The following is a 17,828-nucleotide window of genomic DNA, read 5'->3' as shown; positions in this document are numbered from 1 at the left end:
TGAATGGGCCTCGGCGTCTGTAGTTACAGTTTAACCTGCACTTCTCACAACTGCTCAGAGGACCCTGCTCATTTATTATTGTGCCCGTGAATCAGCCTGCAGCTGCTTCTGATTGTAAATTATTTGCATTAAGATAAGAATTGTGGATGTAAATGAGTGAAGCCAGCAGGTCCTCAGCGGGGCGCCGACAACTGTCAAACCGAAAACGTCAACAACCCTCTTAATGCTTGTGAAGCCTTAAATCCCGACTAGCTAACCGAGACCGGGAGACTGAAGTGCTGGCGCTAATCGCCACCACGACGCTGAATCGGTAAAGCAGTGGGAATCGCTTTCTCTACTCCGCAATGGTCAGCGGTGTCCGGGGGAAATACAGCGGCAGGCTCCGTCCGGTGGTTCCGGTCAGGCTGGCTAGCAGGTAGCGGACAAACACACAAATGTGCGTATTTTACCTTCAGAGGAATCCCGGAGTCTCCACCGAGGCCCCCCTCCGGCGCACAAACAGATGGATATACCTTTGCTTTGTGCTCATACGAGTTATTATAACCTACATGAATGAAAATATCTGGGATAGGTAGCACCTTGTGTTGCACTGACGCCAATATGACACCTCAGTGACGTGGATTCGCCCTTTCCTCGTTCGTCGCTTCCGCGTTGCGACGACGGGCAGCGAGCGTGGACAACGTGACGTCCGTACTCCTCCTCCTCCTCCTCCAATACCCTCACAGACCAGCATCCTCCTGCAGGTGGATGATTGGACGATTCAGTCTTTCTTTGGCGAATTCAACCACAAGAAAGAGAGAAAATCCTGACGTGTGTCCTTATAGTCAGAAACCACTAAATACCAGGATTGCAGGGTTCTGGTTTCCTAAATGACTACTTGTTATTTTTTGTGTGCTAAAATGTGAAGGCTATGTTTTGTTTTTCTAATTTTATTATTGCTGACACATGGGAATTGGAGTATCATTGCACAGATAAGACAAAAGAAAAGACTGAAAAAAAGAGAAATGCACGACGTTTACAAAATAAAGCATTTCGAAATGAGGGTAAAGGCCACTAAAAATATATTTTCAGTATATTTTTGGATACAGCCCTGCTTGAAAATTCAGAAGTGAAACTGTTAGATACTGGAGAATGAGCTGATAAATTATTATTATCAGGGGTGGGCCAAAGTGTGCAGGTTATCAAAAGGATTCACACATGCTGGCTCTGACACATACCTTGCTAGTACTGGGTTACACTTTTTTTTTTACCTTCTGAGCTTCTTTAATTTCTTGTGGTGTACCTTCAACAAGGTGCTGGAAACATTCCTTGAGAGATTTTGGTCCATACTGACATGACAGCAGCGCACAGTTGCTGCAGATCTGTCGGCTGCACACGTATGATGTTAATCTCCCGTTCCACCACATTCCAAAGGTGCTCTGTTGGACAGATCTGGAGACTGGAGGCCATTCGAGTACAGCTACCTCATTTTCACGTTCAAGAAACCAGTTTCATCTAAGTTTCTGTCACAAAGCTAAAATTAAATGTACACATCAGAAAATGGTTAAAATGTGGCCATAAAGACGGAAATATTGTCAGCAATAACACTCTGAAGACTGTTGTGTCTAAGTGATGTTTAGCTGATACCAAGGGCCCAAAGTGGACCGAGAAACCCCAACACAACGAGCATGATGGATCCATAGTTTCAAGTTTGTCATATTCTGGCCCTACTATCCAAATGCTGTGGTTCAGTCTCAAATGTTGATTGCAATGCATACTATATCTAGACTACAATCATACTGCAAACAAGATTTTATGTTCAAGTATGAAGACTTAACTGTAACCGGGCTTGTGATGATGCTGACAAACATTTTAAGTCTGGTAACTGGGACAGTGTTCGATTCATTCAGCAGTTGTAATACACACAAAAGTAACCACACAGCTGTATAAATACATAAACAAGATCACAAGAAAAACTGCTTTTAAAAACACTACCTTTATTTCATGAAATCCCCACACAAGAAATTAAAGTGTAGCCTTTACATGAATCAGAGCAAAGTATACTGACAAATCTTTAACGTGGTACACACAGAAATCCACCATTTACACACCACATACAGTTCTCTAAAGAAATGCACTGTCACCGATATACAGGATAGAAAATCTCAGTGTTGCACTTACAAAAGAAAGTTTCAACATTTACTTTGCATCAAGCTAAAGCCCAATTTTTTAAAACCACAAAAGTAACCTAGAAAATGTTAGCAGTGCAAATTTCAGTGTTCTCTTCAGTTCTGCAGCCCATTTAGTAATAATATTGCACACCCATTATACACACACAGAGCCAAACATTTGCTGACATGCTACAGATTTTTAAAGTGCTAGCTTGGAATTAGATTGAGAGCCAGCCTTCAAAAATATTTGGTTCTAAATTTGTAAGCAAAAAGAAAATCTTATTTAGGATGCAGTTTAATGTAGAGTCAGCTGTGGTATTGCGATTACAGGTCTTGTATCAGGATGCTATAAACTACATGAGTGTGCTGTGACCCTCAAGTGGAACAACTACATACTCAGGAAAAATTAAGAACCTGAAGACATTCAGTTTGTTCTGTGATTAAGAATACATTCTGTGATGGAAATAAAACATAAAAGCTGCACTGCCAATTCATAAATGCATAGAAGTGTTTTACAAAGATGTTGAGGACTCAAGTGAAAATAAACATGTAAGGGGGGGAATTTTTAAAAAATAAAATAAAACTTTGCACCATAAGAGAAGTTAAATATTTCACCTTGAGACTAAAAATTTCTATCCAGATAAAATTAAGAGCAAATTTCATGTTTTTAAGACCCAAAACAAGAATGTCTCCCAAAAAAGGCAACTGAACCAGGTAACATCTGCTTACAGTAATTTCCATTAAAAGTGATCTACAAGCAAAACACCAACCGATTATATGAACATTTGTGTACTTTATTTCACCCAAAATAATATACTCTGGATTAAACTGTACATGGAATTAAAAAGCAAACACAAGCAATCAGCTTATTACGTGACATGAAAGAGAAGGCAGATACTGCACTGTTAGGTGGACAGCTGTAAATCAAATCAAACTAGTTTCTGTAAGGAAAGGTACAGTAGTTAAGGTTTTCCAGGCCTGATGGACAGAGGTAGGTAGCATTGAGCCTCAATCGAGGCCAGAAACCTGAGAAAACGCACACACACCGACGACCCTAACCCTCCAGAAATCAAAATATATATACACATGTACAAGAAAACCCAGGTGCAACCACATACAGTATGCGTGTATACAAAAAACAAATGTGGTTTCCTATTGAACAGTCTAGTGTGCTCTTTGAAAAAAAGAAAAACCAATCAGCCACTCTGGCGTCTGATAGCGACACATGCTACACAGCATAGCTACTAAACAGTGCAATTTGTGATAGCACTTTGTAAGAACCTGAAGAGCTAGGTCTGTTTTTTTTTCTGAAACTAAAGGCTGTGAGGCCACAAAGACGTGGGTTGCAATCAAGTCAGCACCAGAACCAAAAAAAGCTTTGGCTAATATGCTTTATTTCCACCAAAGCAGTGCCTAGTCTACAACTAGCTCCATGCCTTTGAGTTAGACAGCACTACTGGGTCCTAAAAGCTAGCCAAGTTTGGATCCATAGTAAGTGGCTACAAAAGGCACTACTGCAAGAAAGTTAGGTGATTCACAGATGTAGGCTGAAAAAAAGACCCCCAACTTTTATGTAATGCCATGCAACATTTGCATCAAACCTGTCAAAGCTTATGCTGGTTCTCAAAAGCACCAAAGTAGAACTGGCACTGCATCAGTGGTGAAGAGCCATTTGTGACTTTGCAGCTGTCAAACAGTAAGCACCTGGTGTTCTGATACCTTGACAGTTTTATGGTGTTTAAATTCAAATTGTGCTGTGCAACAGAAGTGAAAGCAAAAAAAACCAAAAAAACAACAGGAAACACAAAAAGTCTCAAATCACAGTAAATACTCCAGGGTTTATATCTGTTAGTGAAGGTAGCTGTGAGAGTGTACTGATAGCTGTATATCGGCAACGTTTACGCTAACTAAGTAGTGATCCAGCTGTGAAGACTAAAATTTATTGTGCAAGACTCATTTTATTGTGCAAAAACAGCTAAACATAAGTGTGAGGAGGAGTAGCGTTTGTGACAAAGAGTAAATAAGTCCTAATATCTATGAGGCCAGTGTCTGATCCAACTGTACCTCTGTACCTACACTAAATCCTCACATCCAGTATTTAATGTCAACATCTGGTTGCTAGAGAGAATTCATCCATTTCCAAAAAAAAAAAAAAAAGGCACAAAGTTGCTAGCTTCAGTCAGCTACAAGGCTCTCAGGTCCACTAATATATCTACACCTATGCTGCTACCTTAACGTAAATGGTTACAGAAAACAAGCAAATACAAACCACCCACTAATTGAAACAAACACTATTTAAACTGAAACCTGAAAAAAGGAAAAAAAAAAAATAAGGAAAGGAAGATCGAAGGCGTTTAATGTTAAAAGACTCAGTTTGAGCAGTTCATCATAAAACCAGGTCCAATACAATTACCAGATCCAGAGACTTTGGTATATAGAGAAGACCTTTTACATCTATACGGACTACCGAAGACCTTTATGCAGACACTGATATTCAGCGTCATTATCTTAGTGTGGGTAATACTTTATACATGCCAATACTGGGGGAAAAAAAAAAAAAAAAAAAAAAAAAAAGGGCCAGTCCCTGGCAGGGATCCCATTTCCACATTAGGACCAAGTGCCCTAATCACATCTGCCTGATTTGACCTTCAAAAATGGTCTGAATTGTATTCCATCACCCTGTCAATAAAACCTGCTCTTCCCAGAACACACTAAAAATGAAATGGATTCCAGGCTTAATGCACTCCTTAGAAGGCCAGTCTCTTACTGGTTAGGAACTCTTCCAGCTGAACCTTGCCGCTGCCCATGAGGCCAAAAGCCGGATACATTGTTCCCGAACAATCCACCTGCCTCTCGTAAAGGCACCTCATGGTGTCGGCGTCGTAAAAATACACTCGACACGCGTCATAATCAAGGCATACGCCCAAGCGCTGGGGCATAGGAAGGATGCGGCTGCCGGGGTCAGCTGACTGTGCGTTTGCTGTGGAAGAGCTAGACAACGAAGAAGCCTTCGGGATGATGAGTTTGCCCATGCCCAAGGTGACGAGGGTGAAGGGCTGGGAGAGCTCATAGCATGCATCTTCACTGCCGCTGTCGTGCCCGCTGTCGTGGTCATACCTGGTAAAAGGAAGGTAGCGGTAAAGATTTGTTTTGCACTTGGAAAGTTTATGCAGAACTTTATTATTAGATGAACTTATGAATTTCAGGCAATTGATCTGGAGGAAACATCTAAGCATTGTCTGAACACTGCCTGGTCCTTATCAATTTGCATGCGTCACATGGAAGTCAAATTTATTTGCATTATGTAATGTTCTCCTTTACATGGGCTAATTTGCTGAAAAGGCCAAGCTTCGTCTCAATGAGCTCTTTAAGAGTTTATACTGGTTCTCTTACATCACAGGATTAGGTATGGCTCAAATACACTTGGCGCTATACTGCATTTGTTATGGTTAGATTTGTCACCTGTAGACCACATGCCTATAGATTATAGCAACATAAGGGGGGGGGGGGGGGAATATGGCTGCACATACCTTGGGCTGCTGGTATCTCTCGGATTGTGAAACCATTCAATCAGCTTTGTGTCGGAGGCCACGCCAACTTTAACCATGTAGGAGTATGGTTCCACCTTAAAGGCCCAGTAATGTCTGCAAAAAAAAATAAAAATGCATTTTTTTCACCTCAGAAAGAGGAGGTTATGATGACCAGTTTGCCCATTCATTCACTAATGGGCTCATTTGTACCAAACCTGGGAACTGGCAGAAAATCTTACAATTAAACCTACTTTGCACTGACGAAACAAAATCTACTGCTCAGTGAGATTTTTGTATCAAGTCCCAGTGTTGGTCGTTTGTGTTTTGCATACCTTCCCTGAGAGATGCCCGTGTCCCCAATTATGTAATCTAGTCCGATGTAGCTGCCTGTCTGCACACGTTCGGCTGCGAGCAGGAAGGCCATGCCGGCTACGCTCTCCACAGTATCCCGTCTCTTATTTAGAATGAGCCTCTCCGTGCTGAATCCACACTTGTCACTGAACAGGAAACCAAACACTGCATGCAAAAAGACAGAATAGAAGAATTAGATAAGTGGGACATAAAAAGGGTGAACAAAGAGGAGAAGAGTACATGGAAATCAGAAATATGAATGGGACAAACAGACCCAGTTTCAGAAGAAGAGTCCTTATTGAGCATTTAGCTCACGTAAAAGGGAATATTTTCTCTATTCTGTTACTGGGTAAGTGACAAAGACTGACACAAGAGGGTGCTATAACACAATCCTAAAATGTACATAAAGAACTACAAGTACCACCATCATCATAACACCATGACAGAGAGAAGTCTAATGAAACCATGTCCTATATTTCTCATCTGGCTGCAAATGTATTCTATAAATAGTCTGAAGGACAAAGGCCATGATTACCATGCACCAGGATACATACAAGCTAACATGATTATGCCGGTTCACTCAGCCATTCTCTGCAATCTGAGGCCTACACTGGGGAAGACCTAGTTAATTAGCATGCGTCTAGGGAAGTCCTTTAAACAACTAGGGCATGATGATCATATTCGTATAAGCTAACCCAATGTGTGAAAAGACAACGATGCAGTCTTATTTAGCTTTGCATTTGTTTCAAATATTGCACACAAGCTGGTAGATTCCCATTTTCGAGTATGATAAACTTTGTATCGCTGATGTTGAAATATGTATGCAAAGTGACCTGAGCTGTTTCCATTCTTTAGATTTTATATAAAGACTTCAATATTCTCTGTGCACCCTGACATCCAAGAAATTCCACTAAAGGGTTATACACCAAAAGTTCAAACCCCTAGGTGAAATCCTTGTCTAGTTATCGCATTCACTAAACTTTCAGATTCTAAACATCTGACCTTAGCCCCAAGTTCACTGAGATGCAGATTTGCCCAAGACTTTCAATAGAAATGCCCACGGTATCAACTTATAAAAAGGTTCTATGTCGCTTCATTTTCAAGTTATCGCATTCACAAACCTGAGTGTCCATGTTTCCCCACCCATCCACCGACTGCAATACCACATCAGCCTTTAATGGCTGAGGGGTAAAAACTAAAGACAGTCCGTAGACTATACATCCATTACACACACAGGAAAAGGAACATGATATCAGACATTTACATCTGACATCATTTGAACTACTGATTCCACATACACAGTGACACAGGGTGACTTTTCCCTCCAGACATTGGATGCATGAGTCAGAAGCATCAGGAGACCATCTGTTAAATTTGACTGCGGTATTACAAGTCCTCAGCAACTATTTGTACTGTAACGTCAACAATGAATGTGACATCATGCAAAAGTGTAAGACTGTGGGGGGGGGGGGGGGGGGGGGGGGGGGGGAAGGAAAAACAAACAAACAAACACACAAACAACCAAAAAAAACAACATGTTCACATGCAGATATAGAGGTGGGGGTTTGAGGAATTTGTCTGACATAAATGGTCATCTTTAACCATTTGTACAAATCCTTTTCTTTTTTTTTTCTCCACACCTTCTCTAACCCAGATTCTGAAACCACCATCTGTTCTTCCAGCCCTAAAGAATGCAGCACCCCATAATGGGGAGGGGGAGAGGGGAAAAAAAAAAAAAAAAAAAAAAAAAGGGCCAATATGCTTTGTGCTTGTCCATACAATTTCTAAGGAAACCGTTTGTGCTGTCCTCATGATTTGGGATCTGCAGAATATTTTAAGTACAGTTTTAGTGGAAGATACGGAGGAAATATTGCAGAACATAACAGCTGCAACTCCCTCGATACATAAGGCAGGTGCAAGAACCCATGTCTCAGACTGGATTTCTTATTTTTCCCAAGTTGATTTAATTAGAAAACTCAGTTAAGTAAAAATGTAAAAACTTATTTCTACTACTTCCAATCAATGACCAAATTATTATTATTATTTTTATGTTTGTTATCAATCTGGGTATCAGTGGGTCTAAGGTTTCCCTGATCTCACTAAACAGTTGAATCATAAATCAACATAAGTAAATAATTTTTATTAATAAGCAGAGGTTCTGTAACTGGTGTCAATTGCTCATCCTTCTTTAAAAATATGATGCAACACTGATGAGTAACCAGGTAAAAAATACTGACAAGTCAGGTTTGCTAAGAACAACAATCATGTCATTGGTTTACAGATATTTTATGCTTTTGCTCCTGAAGCTAGATGTCCGACAGGCCCGTCTGCATTTTTCTTGCCACAGCCAGGGGGCAAATAGGAACAACACTGGATGGAAGCATTATTCAAAATTCCTAATAAAACATGGATGCTACCATCCATTTATTAAATCTTTAAAGAAACGATAGCTCATACAATTTATGCAGCTTGAAATTAGTTTCCAGGTAACCATTTTTTAATAATCATTTTAAATCAAATTCAGGCTAGCTAGACATTTATGCAGTCCTTTTGGTTAAGATGTCATGTAAATATCAACTTATGAGCGCTTAGAACAGGCAAAGTTTAACATGTCAATGTTTGACATGTCAGTCACCTGCTTGGCTGGGGGCAGAGTGTTAGCATCTCATAGGAACATCAGGCTGTCTTAAACTGAAGCTGTTACATCATAAACAGCTCCTTGCAGGAGCTACAAGGGTGTAGGTTTTGTCTTTTGCATTTTTGCCTCCCTTGCTTGAAATTCCACCTCATTACTGACGCACACAGAGTCCATCCATTTGGACTCACACAAACCAGACAGCACAGGAATGTGGACGCTCCGATCGCACAACAAAACACCACAAATAACAACACTTATCCGCAAATCAAAACGCAGGCCTATCAGATCACAGGGGGATGCAACATGTTTACAGCTGATTTTGATACAGGCTCCTGGCATGACAGAGTGGTGGAGCCTGGAGATTTTCAGATTTTAAGGATGACTCGTTACAAAAAAGGCTCTGCAAACCTCTTGACTCCTGAAATTCGAGCATACACCCAGAGAAAACAGCCCAAAGTGAGGAGACTAACACCTTCCAAGCAGGATGTAAATCAAAGTGATACAGTCCCTTACTGGGAAGGCTCCATTTGAATTCAAGCCCAGCAGATGGCTGGAAATGATAATCCTTTTTAATGAATTCCACCTTGCATCTTTGAGGAAAGCTTAAGAATGCCAGCAACAGATGCAACTGCAGGTTTCTTCTCCAAGCTGACATGCTGTATGCCATCCACTCCCACGTACACAGACAAAAGCTATATTGGTTTCAGCAATCTCAAACAAAAGCCATTACTATGGTGATAAACTACACCACCACTCTGCTTCATTACCTCCATCCTGCATGCTGTAAGGAAATTCAAAAATGTTTTAAAAACAGTGGAGCATCCATCATTTTATAGTCTCCCTAAAGTCAAGCATAGCATTCAGCACAGACGTGCTTTGAGAACTAGAGGGGATAGAAAAAGCTTAGCTGCTGCCAGAAAGAGGCCCAATAACAGGGGTTGGTCCTCCAGTAGTCAGCGTGGCAAGTCATTAATGAGCTCAGCATCAACAACAAACAACAGCTTAAATTGAGTAAGTCACCCCATTCTTTAACACTTTTACTCTTCTGTCTCCAGCAGAAGAACCAACACAGGATTGAAGGGGAAATGCAACTAATTTTTAACTGATTGGAATAAATCATGCGTCTCAGGCTTACCGGGTGCAGGTGGCGTGTGGAAGGTGACCTCAGGACTGTAGGGGCTGAACATGGAGTTCCTGCAGCTTCGTACTCTGAAGGAGTACAGACTGTCAGGCTCTAGGTCACACACCACGGTGCTGGGGCCGTACACTCTGTCTGTGGCCCTCCAGACACCATTGTCCTCACCGTCTTCCTGGGATGGGGACTGGCCTGGGCCTCCAAGTCTGGAGAAAAATTATATTTTTCCTTCAAGTATCTGTAACTCATCCGTGGCGCTACACATCCCTCTACTCCCAAAGTCATGCTTGCACTCACCTGCGGTACTCAAGCATGTGGTGATCAGTAGGTAGGTGGTCATCAGAGAGCCTCCAGCAGATTGAGGCCTCATTATAGACTCTGCTATTGGACAGGTCAATCAGAGGTGGGTCTGGAACTGGAGAAGAGGAAGAAAGTGTAAAGAATAGAGCAAAGGAACCAGTCAGTATAATCAGGTGAAACAACAACTAAGGCCAAACAAGTAAACAAACTGCAACCAGGAAAGCCTCTAAAATATAGCATTTAACATCTGTTATGAAGATTTTCAAAACAATGACAAATCTGGGGAAGAGCTTGTTTTGTCCAAATTTAAAAACAAATCTCACATGGCAGACAGTAGTTCTGGAAGATTTAGGATTTGCAAGACAACAGACCATTCAATTTTATTTATATAACAGCAACTTACAGTCACCTAAAGAGATGAAAGACGCATATGAATTTAAGAAAAAAAAAAAAAAAATACACAGCAATAGCAGCCAAATTACTTGCATTCTAATCATGCTGAGCCCTGTATTTCAGCTACATAGCTTGGGCTTAAGCAAATGAAGCAATGCAAGTATAGCTAAGATTAGCTTTGTCAGGATCAAGACTACCCACTCAGGACAATGGACTATCTTGCATAATGAAGCTTAAGAGTTTTTCCCAGACTCACAGCCAGGAAATGCACTTACACCCAACTCAGCCTCTTTCCTTTACTGCACTTTGTTTCTTCCCATCCATTTTCTCAACAGTCATTTCAATTTCCTGCTTGTGTTGTTAACCCATCTCTCCATGGCTTTACATTCACCTACATATTAACTGCCTCTGGCTTATGCTAGAGGACAAACCCCTTGAAGGATTCCCTCAGTTACACTCCTCAGCTAATTTTTTTCCTCCAGAAACAATCAAATTACTGCAACCATGTAGGTCACAGCTCCTCTCCAAGATCAAAGCATTTCTCTGTATACTTCCATCATCCTCCCAGTGAGAGTTCCCCTCATCCCTTTGAAAACTAGAAGGGGAAAAATATAACCAATCCTTCCCATTTTTGCCATCTTTTCCCCACAATAGTAGATTCCCCTCACTGACCAGTGTCACCACTGCTGTTAAGCTTTCAAAGTCACTTGGCTAATCCCGAGTCTCCAATTTACTTCTCCCAGGCAGCTCTCCTTTATGAGCTTGTGTAATCTGAAAGCACAATGTATTAAGAGTTCTTAATGTAGATTAGCATTAACCAGGGAAAGTAAAGAGTAACCACCACAGGCCCTCTTTGATTTAAAAAAAAAAAAAAAAAAAAAAAAAAAGCCATCTGCTACCCTGACAAATAAAGTTTTATGTTTTCACCTGTTCAAACAAGTGAGGACCAAACGGGGCAGTCAGCCACCCAACTCAGCAGGAAGCCCTCGTTCAGTGATTCGGAAGAAAAACACTATTGATCATGTACATTACAGCTTACACTGCAGGGAGCTGCTCTGACTCATATTCTTTATCATTCCCCTGCTCCCTGTACTGGACTTTCAACAGCTCCACAAATGGGCATTTACACTTGAGACAAAGCAGTCTTTCACATCCTCTTGAGAAGCAGAGCTTTTTTTTTTGGGGGGGGGGGGGGGGGGGGGTTCGTACGCCACAGTATGGCCATAGCTGGGTTAAAAGGAGTGAGCACAAACGCATCGTTATCCAAAGGATGACGAGTGCACTAGAAAACATGGACAAGACACAAGCACTGAACAAAAAACACTTGGGGTCAGCCTCAAGTTTTTAAAAACGCAGTCAAGTACAGTACAAGGATGAGGGAGAGGATCCACCAATAATGCAGTCATTTTTTAACCTCCTTAAATGTAATTACTGCAGTATACAGGCGCACTCACAGCTTATTATCTCATGGGCTTGGCCTAAGCTGGCTCCTGCAATCCTTTAGATTAAAGGCTGCCGCCAAACTGCTGCATGCAGCACTTTTCTAAAAAAGAAAATGCATCACTGCTACACAGGCAACACTTTATACAAAGAAAGTCAAATCTGAAATTTAAAGGACGTTTTTAAAATCAAGCCGAGGACTAAGCAAGTAACTTCTTTAAAAATATAAACTCGCTTAAGTCTTTAAACAGCTTCATTGACTATTCAAAAAGAAAAGGTTTTCCAGCAGCATTACCTTCCCCCCCTTTATACTCCTGTAAAAAAAACAGAATCCACAGCTCTCTGCTCTTGTGGCCTTTGTACAGAAACCTTTTCCTACACATTTTTTTATGCATCCATCGTTTTTAACCACAGTAAATTAAAGCTGGCCCGTAATCAGATTATAGAGGAGATAATAACTAGATCGTTATCCAACCGTTCTTCATCAGTCACAGAAAAACAGACCATTTTCCTTCAGTGTCTACACCGAGCCAGCGGTAGCCTTTGAGACGTCTCACATCACTGATTTTCAACAAACCAAGCGGGGCTGCTCTTCAGTGCAGTAACAAAAGCCCATAATCACAAATTCATGTCACCAACGGTCACTGGAACAACTGCCAGCTATTTAGTTGCACTAAATAATAATGTTCAGTTGCCGTTTCACTGAACAGCACAGAGAGACCTCAGTGCTGTCTATAAATATCAACATTCAATCCCTCGATATTTACTATCTAGCGCTTTGTCTGAGCTAAAGCCTTTACTGCCACCGAAGCAGCTTGTCAAATAACTGCTATCAGTTTTCAGGATGGCCTCAAACACCAATCAAGTGTCACTGCATAACTATGACTGAAAGTCCTGTCACAACTAACCATCACTATATGCAGTGGAGAATATCAATACCACCTTCTCTCAGTCACTAATACGTATTAAGTTGTCAAGTTAGATTAAAGAAAGTAAAGCGCACGAGGAATGAGCCTCACCCAAACAGAGCCAAATGTCAAAGCATGACTCACAACAAGGCTGTGTTGAACTCCAATTTGATCATTAAGGAAAGTCAGACAACGTCTGAGCTGGCTACCATGACAACAGCTATTGGTCTGTGCAGTCTGAGCACTTTGATGGCTGCTTTTTTTTTTTCTTTTTAAATAAATAAAATGTGGCTAGTTGTAAAGTTGACAGAACCAGAGATGATTATATGCATACAAAAACTATTAAGTATGTTTCTGAGACATCAGGTATAAGATAAGACTATTGATCCCACGGTGGGGAAATTTTTGCATTACCTCAGCTCAGGTATAGATAGAAGGAAGGAACATACAAAACATACAAATAAAATACCAATAAATATAAAATAAGTAAGATAATGCACTATATACACACACACACACACACACACACACCGGTAGCATACAGTATGTGATTATGGATATGGTTGTGGAAATATGCAAGACATAAACTATAAAGTTATAACTATTCTACCACTACTATTCCTATGCAAGTCATAGATATGTATAAGTATAGACATGTACACACACTTACACACTAAATATACCTGCACATGTCCATACACATAGAAGGTCCATTATGCATGAAGTGGTGACTGTGGATCTCCACAATGTCCAGTGACTTATGACATTGTGATTGAGGAGTTATAGAGTAACTGCTGTTGGGATGAATGATCTGCGAAAGCGCTCCTTCCTGCAGCGTATGAAGTACTTTTTCTGCCCAACCAGAGGTCATTTGAAAGAATGCAAGTTTGCAGTGCTTCTAGTCTTCAGTACGAGTAAAACTGTTATACAAGTACCAGTCTATTAACCATTTACTGCTCAGATACACAGGCTGTTTCAATTATACAACTAGTCTCCCTGGGCATGTCTATGATTAGAGCCAAATGCCTGGAGCTGGGCCTTCTTATAAACAGGAGAGTGGGTTCCTAGGTGACACCCGTGTCACTTTTCCATTCCTTCAGATTTAGTGACAGTTCGAGGGAGGCATTGAAGCCAAAGATGTCCCCTTTGCGTTTTCAAATCTCTGGATATACTGATGTAAATTGTATAAATTAGGACGACTGATTGAAACGTATGGGGTTGAACCAGAATTTGAGTTTGGAGTGTGATTCGATGTAGCAGTTGAGGCCGGAGTAGCTTCTCCAGTTTTTCTTCACATATTGTGTGTCAGATAAATGTCAAAGAGCATCATCTTTTAAGGTTCTAGCGTTGCCTCTGACCGGCCTTTCAGTGAGCTTGTGATGACTTGCATTTCCTTAGCAGGACATTTTTGCAACCTGCACAATAACCTGGATGCACTTTAAATAATCCAGGTCACTCCTTCACAGACCTTTGAGTCTCAAAACTGGTGAACAGATTTAAAAACAAATCTTTCAGATCAATAGAGAGGTTAAGTACACATAGCTTGTTAGATAATGAACAGTTACGTACCTTGATCAGATATTTTAGACATTTTTTGTTTGAGTGCTTTAACACTGGTATGGTCTTGCTTTGAGATCAATCTGCTATGACTTACTGTTTGCTCATTATTTTGAGGCTGTGGGAAGACAAACCTGAAATAGGTCAGAATAATGCAGGTTGCCAATGCAATTTAAGAAAGCATATATATTCTCAGCCCTGGGAAACTTCTACCTGAGCAGCTTTCTGACAGAGTAAGCGCCTTTGTAAATCAGCAGACCAGAACAAACCACCAACATCCACAATCTGTGTAGTCACGGCTCTCATTTTGGTTGCCTACAAATGACCTCTGACCTCTTAGCATAGCACAGTTTGAATGGCTCTGCATGCAACAACAAAAATAACTTATTCAAGTTTTAACCAACTTGATTTGTAAGGAAATACAACGGCAGGGCTCTACATCATATTGCCACATTTTGCCATGATCTGGAGGAGCCACAAACAAAGCCGGTCTTCATGCTCACAGATGAATAGAAGCATAAATGTCACCATGTTTTCTTTCATGAACTGATGGGATCACTTTTTCCAGCAGAGCACGATCAAGAAGCTCGCTGTTTCCCACCGTTTTTCCAGAAATGAGTTTGACTGAGCACACCAAACCCCTGAAAACAATATTTGCAAACTATCCTGTAAACAGATTAACCTTTTAGTGCATCAAAGTCAACTGAAACAGGGTTTAAGTCAGAAATGATTCATTAAATGACATTTCTGCCAACCCAAGTGTTGCCTTTACTCTGAAATCATTTACCTCCACCAAAGCACATCTCTTTAAGCAGCATTTCTTCTCTGGACGTGTCCAGGACAAACTCATCAAAGCAGGGGTCAGCTGCAGGGTGAAAGGTCCTCAGAGACTCTGTGGCTTTCTGGATCCTAAAACATAATTAAAAAAAAACCAAAAAAAAAAAAACCCCTCATCATTAAGGTAAGATTTTTAATTATAGACTTCTGTAAGGACACAAAACAGCAACACTATTCACAGCAGACAGAGTGCCTTCATTGCCCTAATGTATTTTCAATCAGTCCTGTACTCTGGGGTCATCTGGCAATTTGATACAGTCTCTCATAAGCACAATGAAGGATTAAAGGCTGAATCTTTGTCAAGAGTAAACTGGACAAACCATCCTATCATGTCTGTAAGGGAAAAAGGTTCTAGCTTACAAAAGCTGCTCAAGGAGATCAATTAGTGAGCTTAAAGGAGAGGATACTGAGATACACAGCACTGACTTGGCACTGTGGCACAAGTCTTCTTTAAACTGTCCTTGAGTTTGGTAACCTGTGGCTCAGTAACACGTGGCTTTGTGACACATTTTAGTCAAACATTTAATCTGATTGAATGCAGCACAAAAATAAACCAAATCTAAAATAGACAAAAACCTGCTTATGGCATCTAGAGAAGAATAAAAACTGTAATGATTCAGTTCAGATTTCAAACTCTGCCTGATGGTTTCTTTGACAAGACTAAAGTTATTTGTAGTTTTTGCGATTAATTAACTATGCACAGTCGTGCAACTCAATATTGTAATCGTTGGACAGCCCTAACAATCATATTTAGCTTCATTTTTTAAATTAATGTATACTTGGTTACTTTATTCATTAATTATCACTTTTACAGTATTTAACTTCATAATTCTGTAGCTCATATTTGCTTCAAGTGCACTGCTCAACTATTCCTTCACAAAAGTGCAGCTTTCCTCACGAATAATACAGATGATTATATACGGGCAGCTTTTACTGCTCACCATTTGCATCTCTAAGCTTTGTTACATTATAAATCATTTCTATTATTGTACTTTTTTCTAAATGTTATCAGATGACTGTAGTGAAAATGATAGTTTTCTGGTTACTGAACCTTTCCATGTGCTCCTGCTAAGGGACGTGAATCTCTCTACAGATGAAATATAGATATAAATCTCACCAATTTGCATACCTGACATGCAGCTGCTTCGCAGTCTGCACAAAACAGGATTGATCGGTTTCCTTCAGCACCTCCTGAGCATAGCCCACCAACCCACTGTTCTCCAGCATACCTTGGTACTCCTCCACCTGGGCAATACCATTTATAAGTCAGTTATAAGTGTTTGTTACAATTGTGACAGCATCATGAGAAGTCAGACTAGTTTTTAAACATCTATTATGGACTTCATGCAAATATGACACATGAGATAGAGAAATCAAAGTCTCACCTGGCCTCTGAGCTGCTCCATGCGACGGTTACGAGACTGCTCGATTGACCTAAGCATCTCAGATTTTCTCTCTTGCAGAGTCTCAAACAGACGCTCAAAGTGCTCGTTGGCTTGACGCTCTGCTAACTGGCCATTTTCCTTCAAGGAAAAGACAAGTTTCTCATCATCTTAAACTAACAGTATTCATTAGATGCAATAATCAAACATTTCTTTAAGCCAGCCAGAGTGCAAGTCATTGCCACTATGATCATTTAAAACAAAGCAGTGGGCATCGATTCCTCACTTTTTCCACTCGAGACTGTTGAATGAACCTTGACAGTACGCATTTCATTTTATTGTAATTCAGCTGCAGACATTCAACATTTTAAACTCATCTCATCTAAGCCATTGTTCGACACATAAGTAGCAAACATGAATGAATTAAGGCCTGTTTAGTTTTGAACAACATAAAAGTCACTCCCATTTATACTCAACGAGACAGAAGCATCAATTGCAAAATGAAAAATTAAAAGCATAACAATCACCTATTGCTCACACACCCAGTGCCCTTTACAAAACTGAAAGCGTGGGTATGTTGAGCGCTCGCCATCTATGACCAACATCAAAGTAAAAGAGGAACCAGCTGAGACACTAAAAACCCAGACTTGCGTGAGGGAACCAAATCCTGCGTTTCCTTGTTTGTGTGGTTTGCATACTGCTTGTTCAATGATGCTGCTTACTCTTACAAAGACTGTAATTGTTCGACTCAGGCTGCTTTCGACTGAGCCGTATTAAAATTTGTTCTCTGCAGCTATCAACGGGAATTAACAGATGCATTTGTTTTGCGTTATAACATCAATTTGACTAGATTCAAAAGGTTTAGACAGAAAGCTGCTCCTCCTTCTTGAGGAGGAGCAGCTTTATTGGCACAAACTGATTAGAGAAATGCTAAAAGTGTGAACAAAGTTCATAATACCTTCATAAATGTGATAAAAAGCAGTATAGTGATAACCTGCCCTTTTATTCCATCCTGAGTTACAGATTCTTTCAGCTGCTTCCTCATTGGGTCACCACAGTGGCCAGATCTACATGTTTGACTTGGCACAGATTTTACACCACATGGCCTTCCTGATGCAACTTTCCCCATTTATCCAGGATCCAAATTAGTTCTCCTCTCCTCCCAGAATCAAACCCAGCATCTTTAACATGTAAGTAAGTGAGTGAG

The 17,828-nt window shown here is 40.5% G+C and overlaps 2 protein-coding genes across 9 annotated transcripts in view; both read right to left on the bottom strand.

Annotated features, from left to right (window-relative positions):
* The window catches only part of ccser1 (coiled-coil serine-rich protein 1), a 131,665-nt gene extending 130,994 nt beyond the window's left edge, over positions 1 to 671 (bottom strand). Inside the window, exon 1 of the mRNA XM_084946730.1 lies at positions 450 to 671. The gene's annotated coding sequence lies outside the window, so the exon portion shown is untranslated. The remainder of the gene's footprint in view (positions 1 to 449) is intronic.
* Positions 672 to 1,956: 1,285 nt separating this feature from the next.
* trim36 (tripartite motif containing 36) overlaps positions 1,957 to 17,828 on the bottom strand; it is a 32,705-nt gene continuing 16,833 nt past the window's right edge. For all 8 annotated transcript variants that reach the window (XM_084945812.1, XM_084945811.1, XM_084945816.1 and 5 more), the window contains 8 exons: positions 16,625 to 16,762; positions 16,369 to 16,484; positions 15,190 to 15,311; positions 10,102 to 10,219; positions 9,805 to 10,010; positions 6,013 to 6,196; positions 5,681 to 5,794; positions 1,957 to 5,267 (listed from right to left, as the gene is read on the bottom strand). In XM_084945812.1, coding sequence (XP_084801938.1) covers positions 4,898 to 5,267; positions 5,681 to 5,794; positions 6,013 to 6,196; positions 9,805 to 10,010; positions 10,102 to 10,219; positions 15,190 to 15,311; positions 16,369 to 16,484; positions 16,625 to 16,762 — 1,368 coding nt within the window. In that variant the 3' untranslated portion in view covers positions 1,957 to 4,897. The remainder of the gene's footprint in view (positions 5,268 to 5,680; positions 5,795 to 6,012; positions 6,197 to 9,804; positions 10,011 to 10,101; positions 10,220 to 15,189; positions 15,312 to 16,368; positions 16,485 to 16,624; positions 16,763 to 17,828) is intronic.

This window comes from Perissodus microlepis, chromosome 12, assembly GCF_051167445.1.
Source record: "Perissodus microlepis isolate ML-2025 ecotype Zambia chromosome 12, ASM5116744v1, whole genome shotgun sequence".
Taxonomy (NCBI): Eukaryota; Metazoa; Chordata; class Actinopteri; order Cichliformes; family Cichlidae; genus Perissodus; species Perissodus microlepis.
The sequence above is the reverse complement of the archived record's forward strand: the minus strand, read 5'-3'. Positions and strand labels throughout refer to the sequence as shown.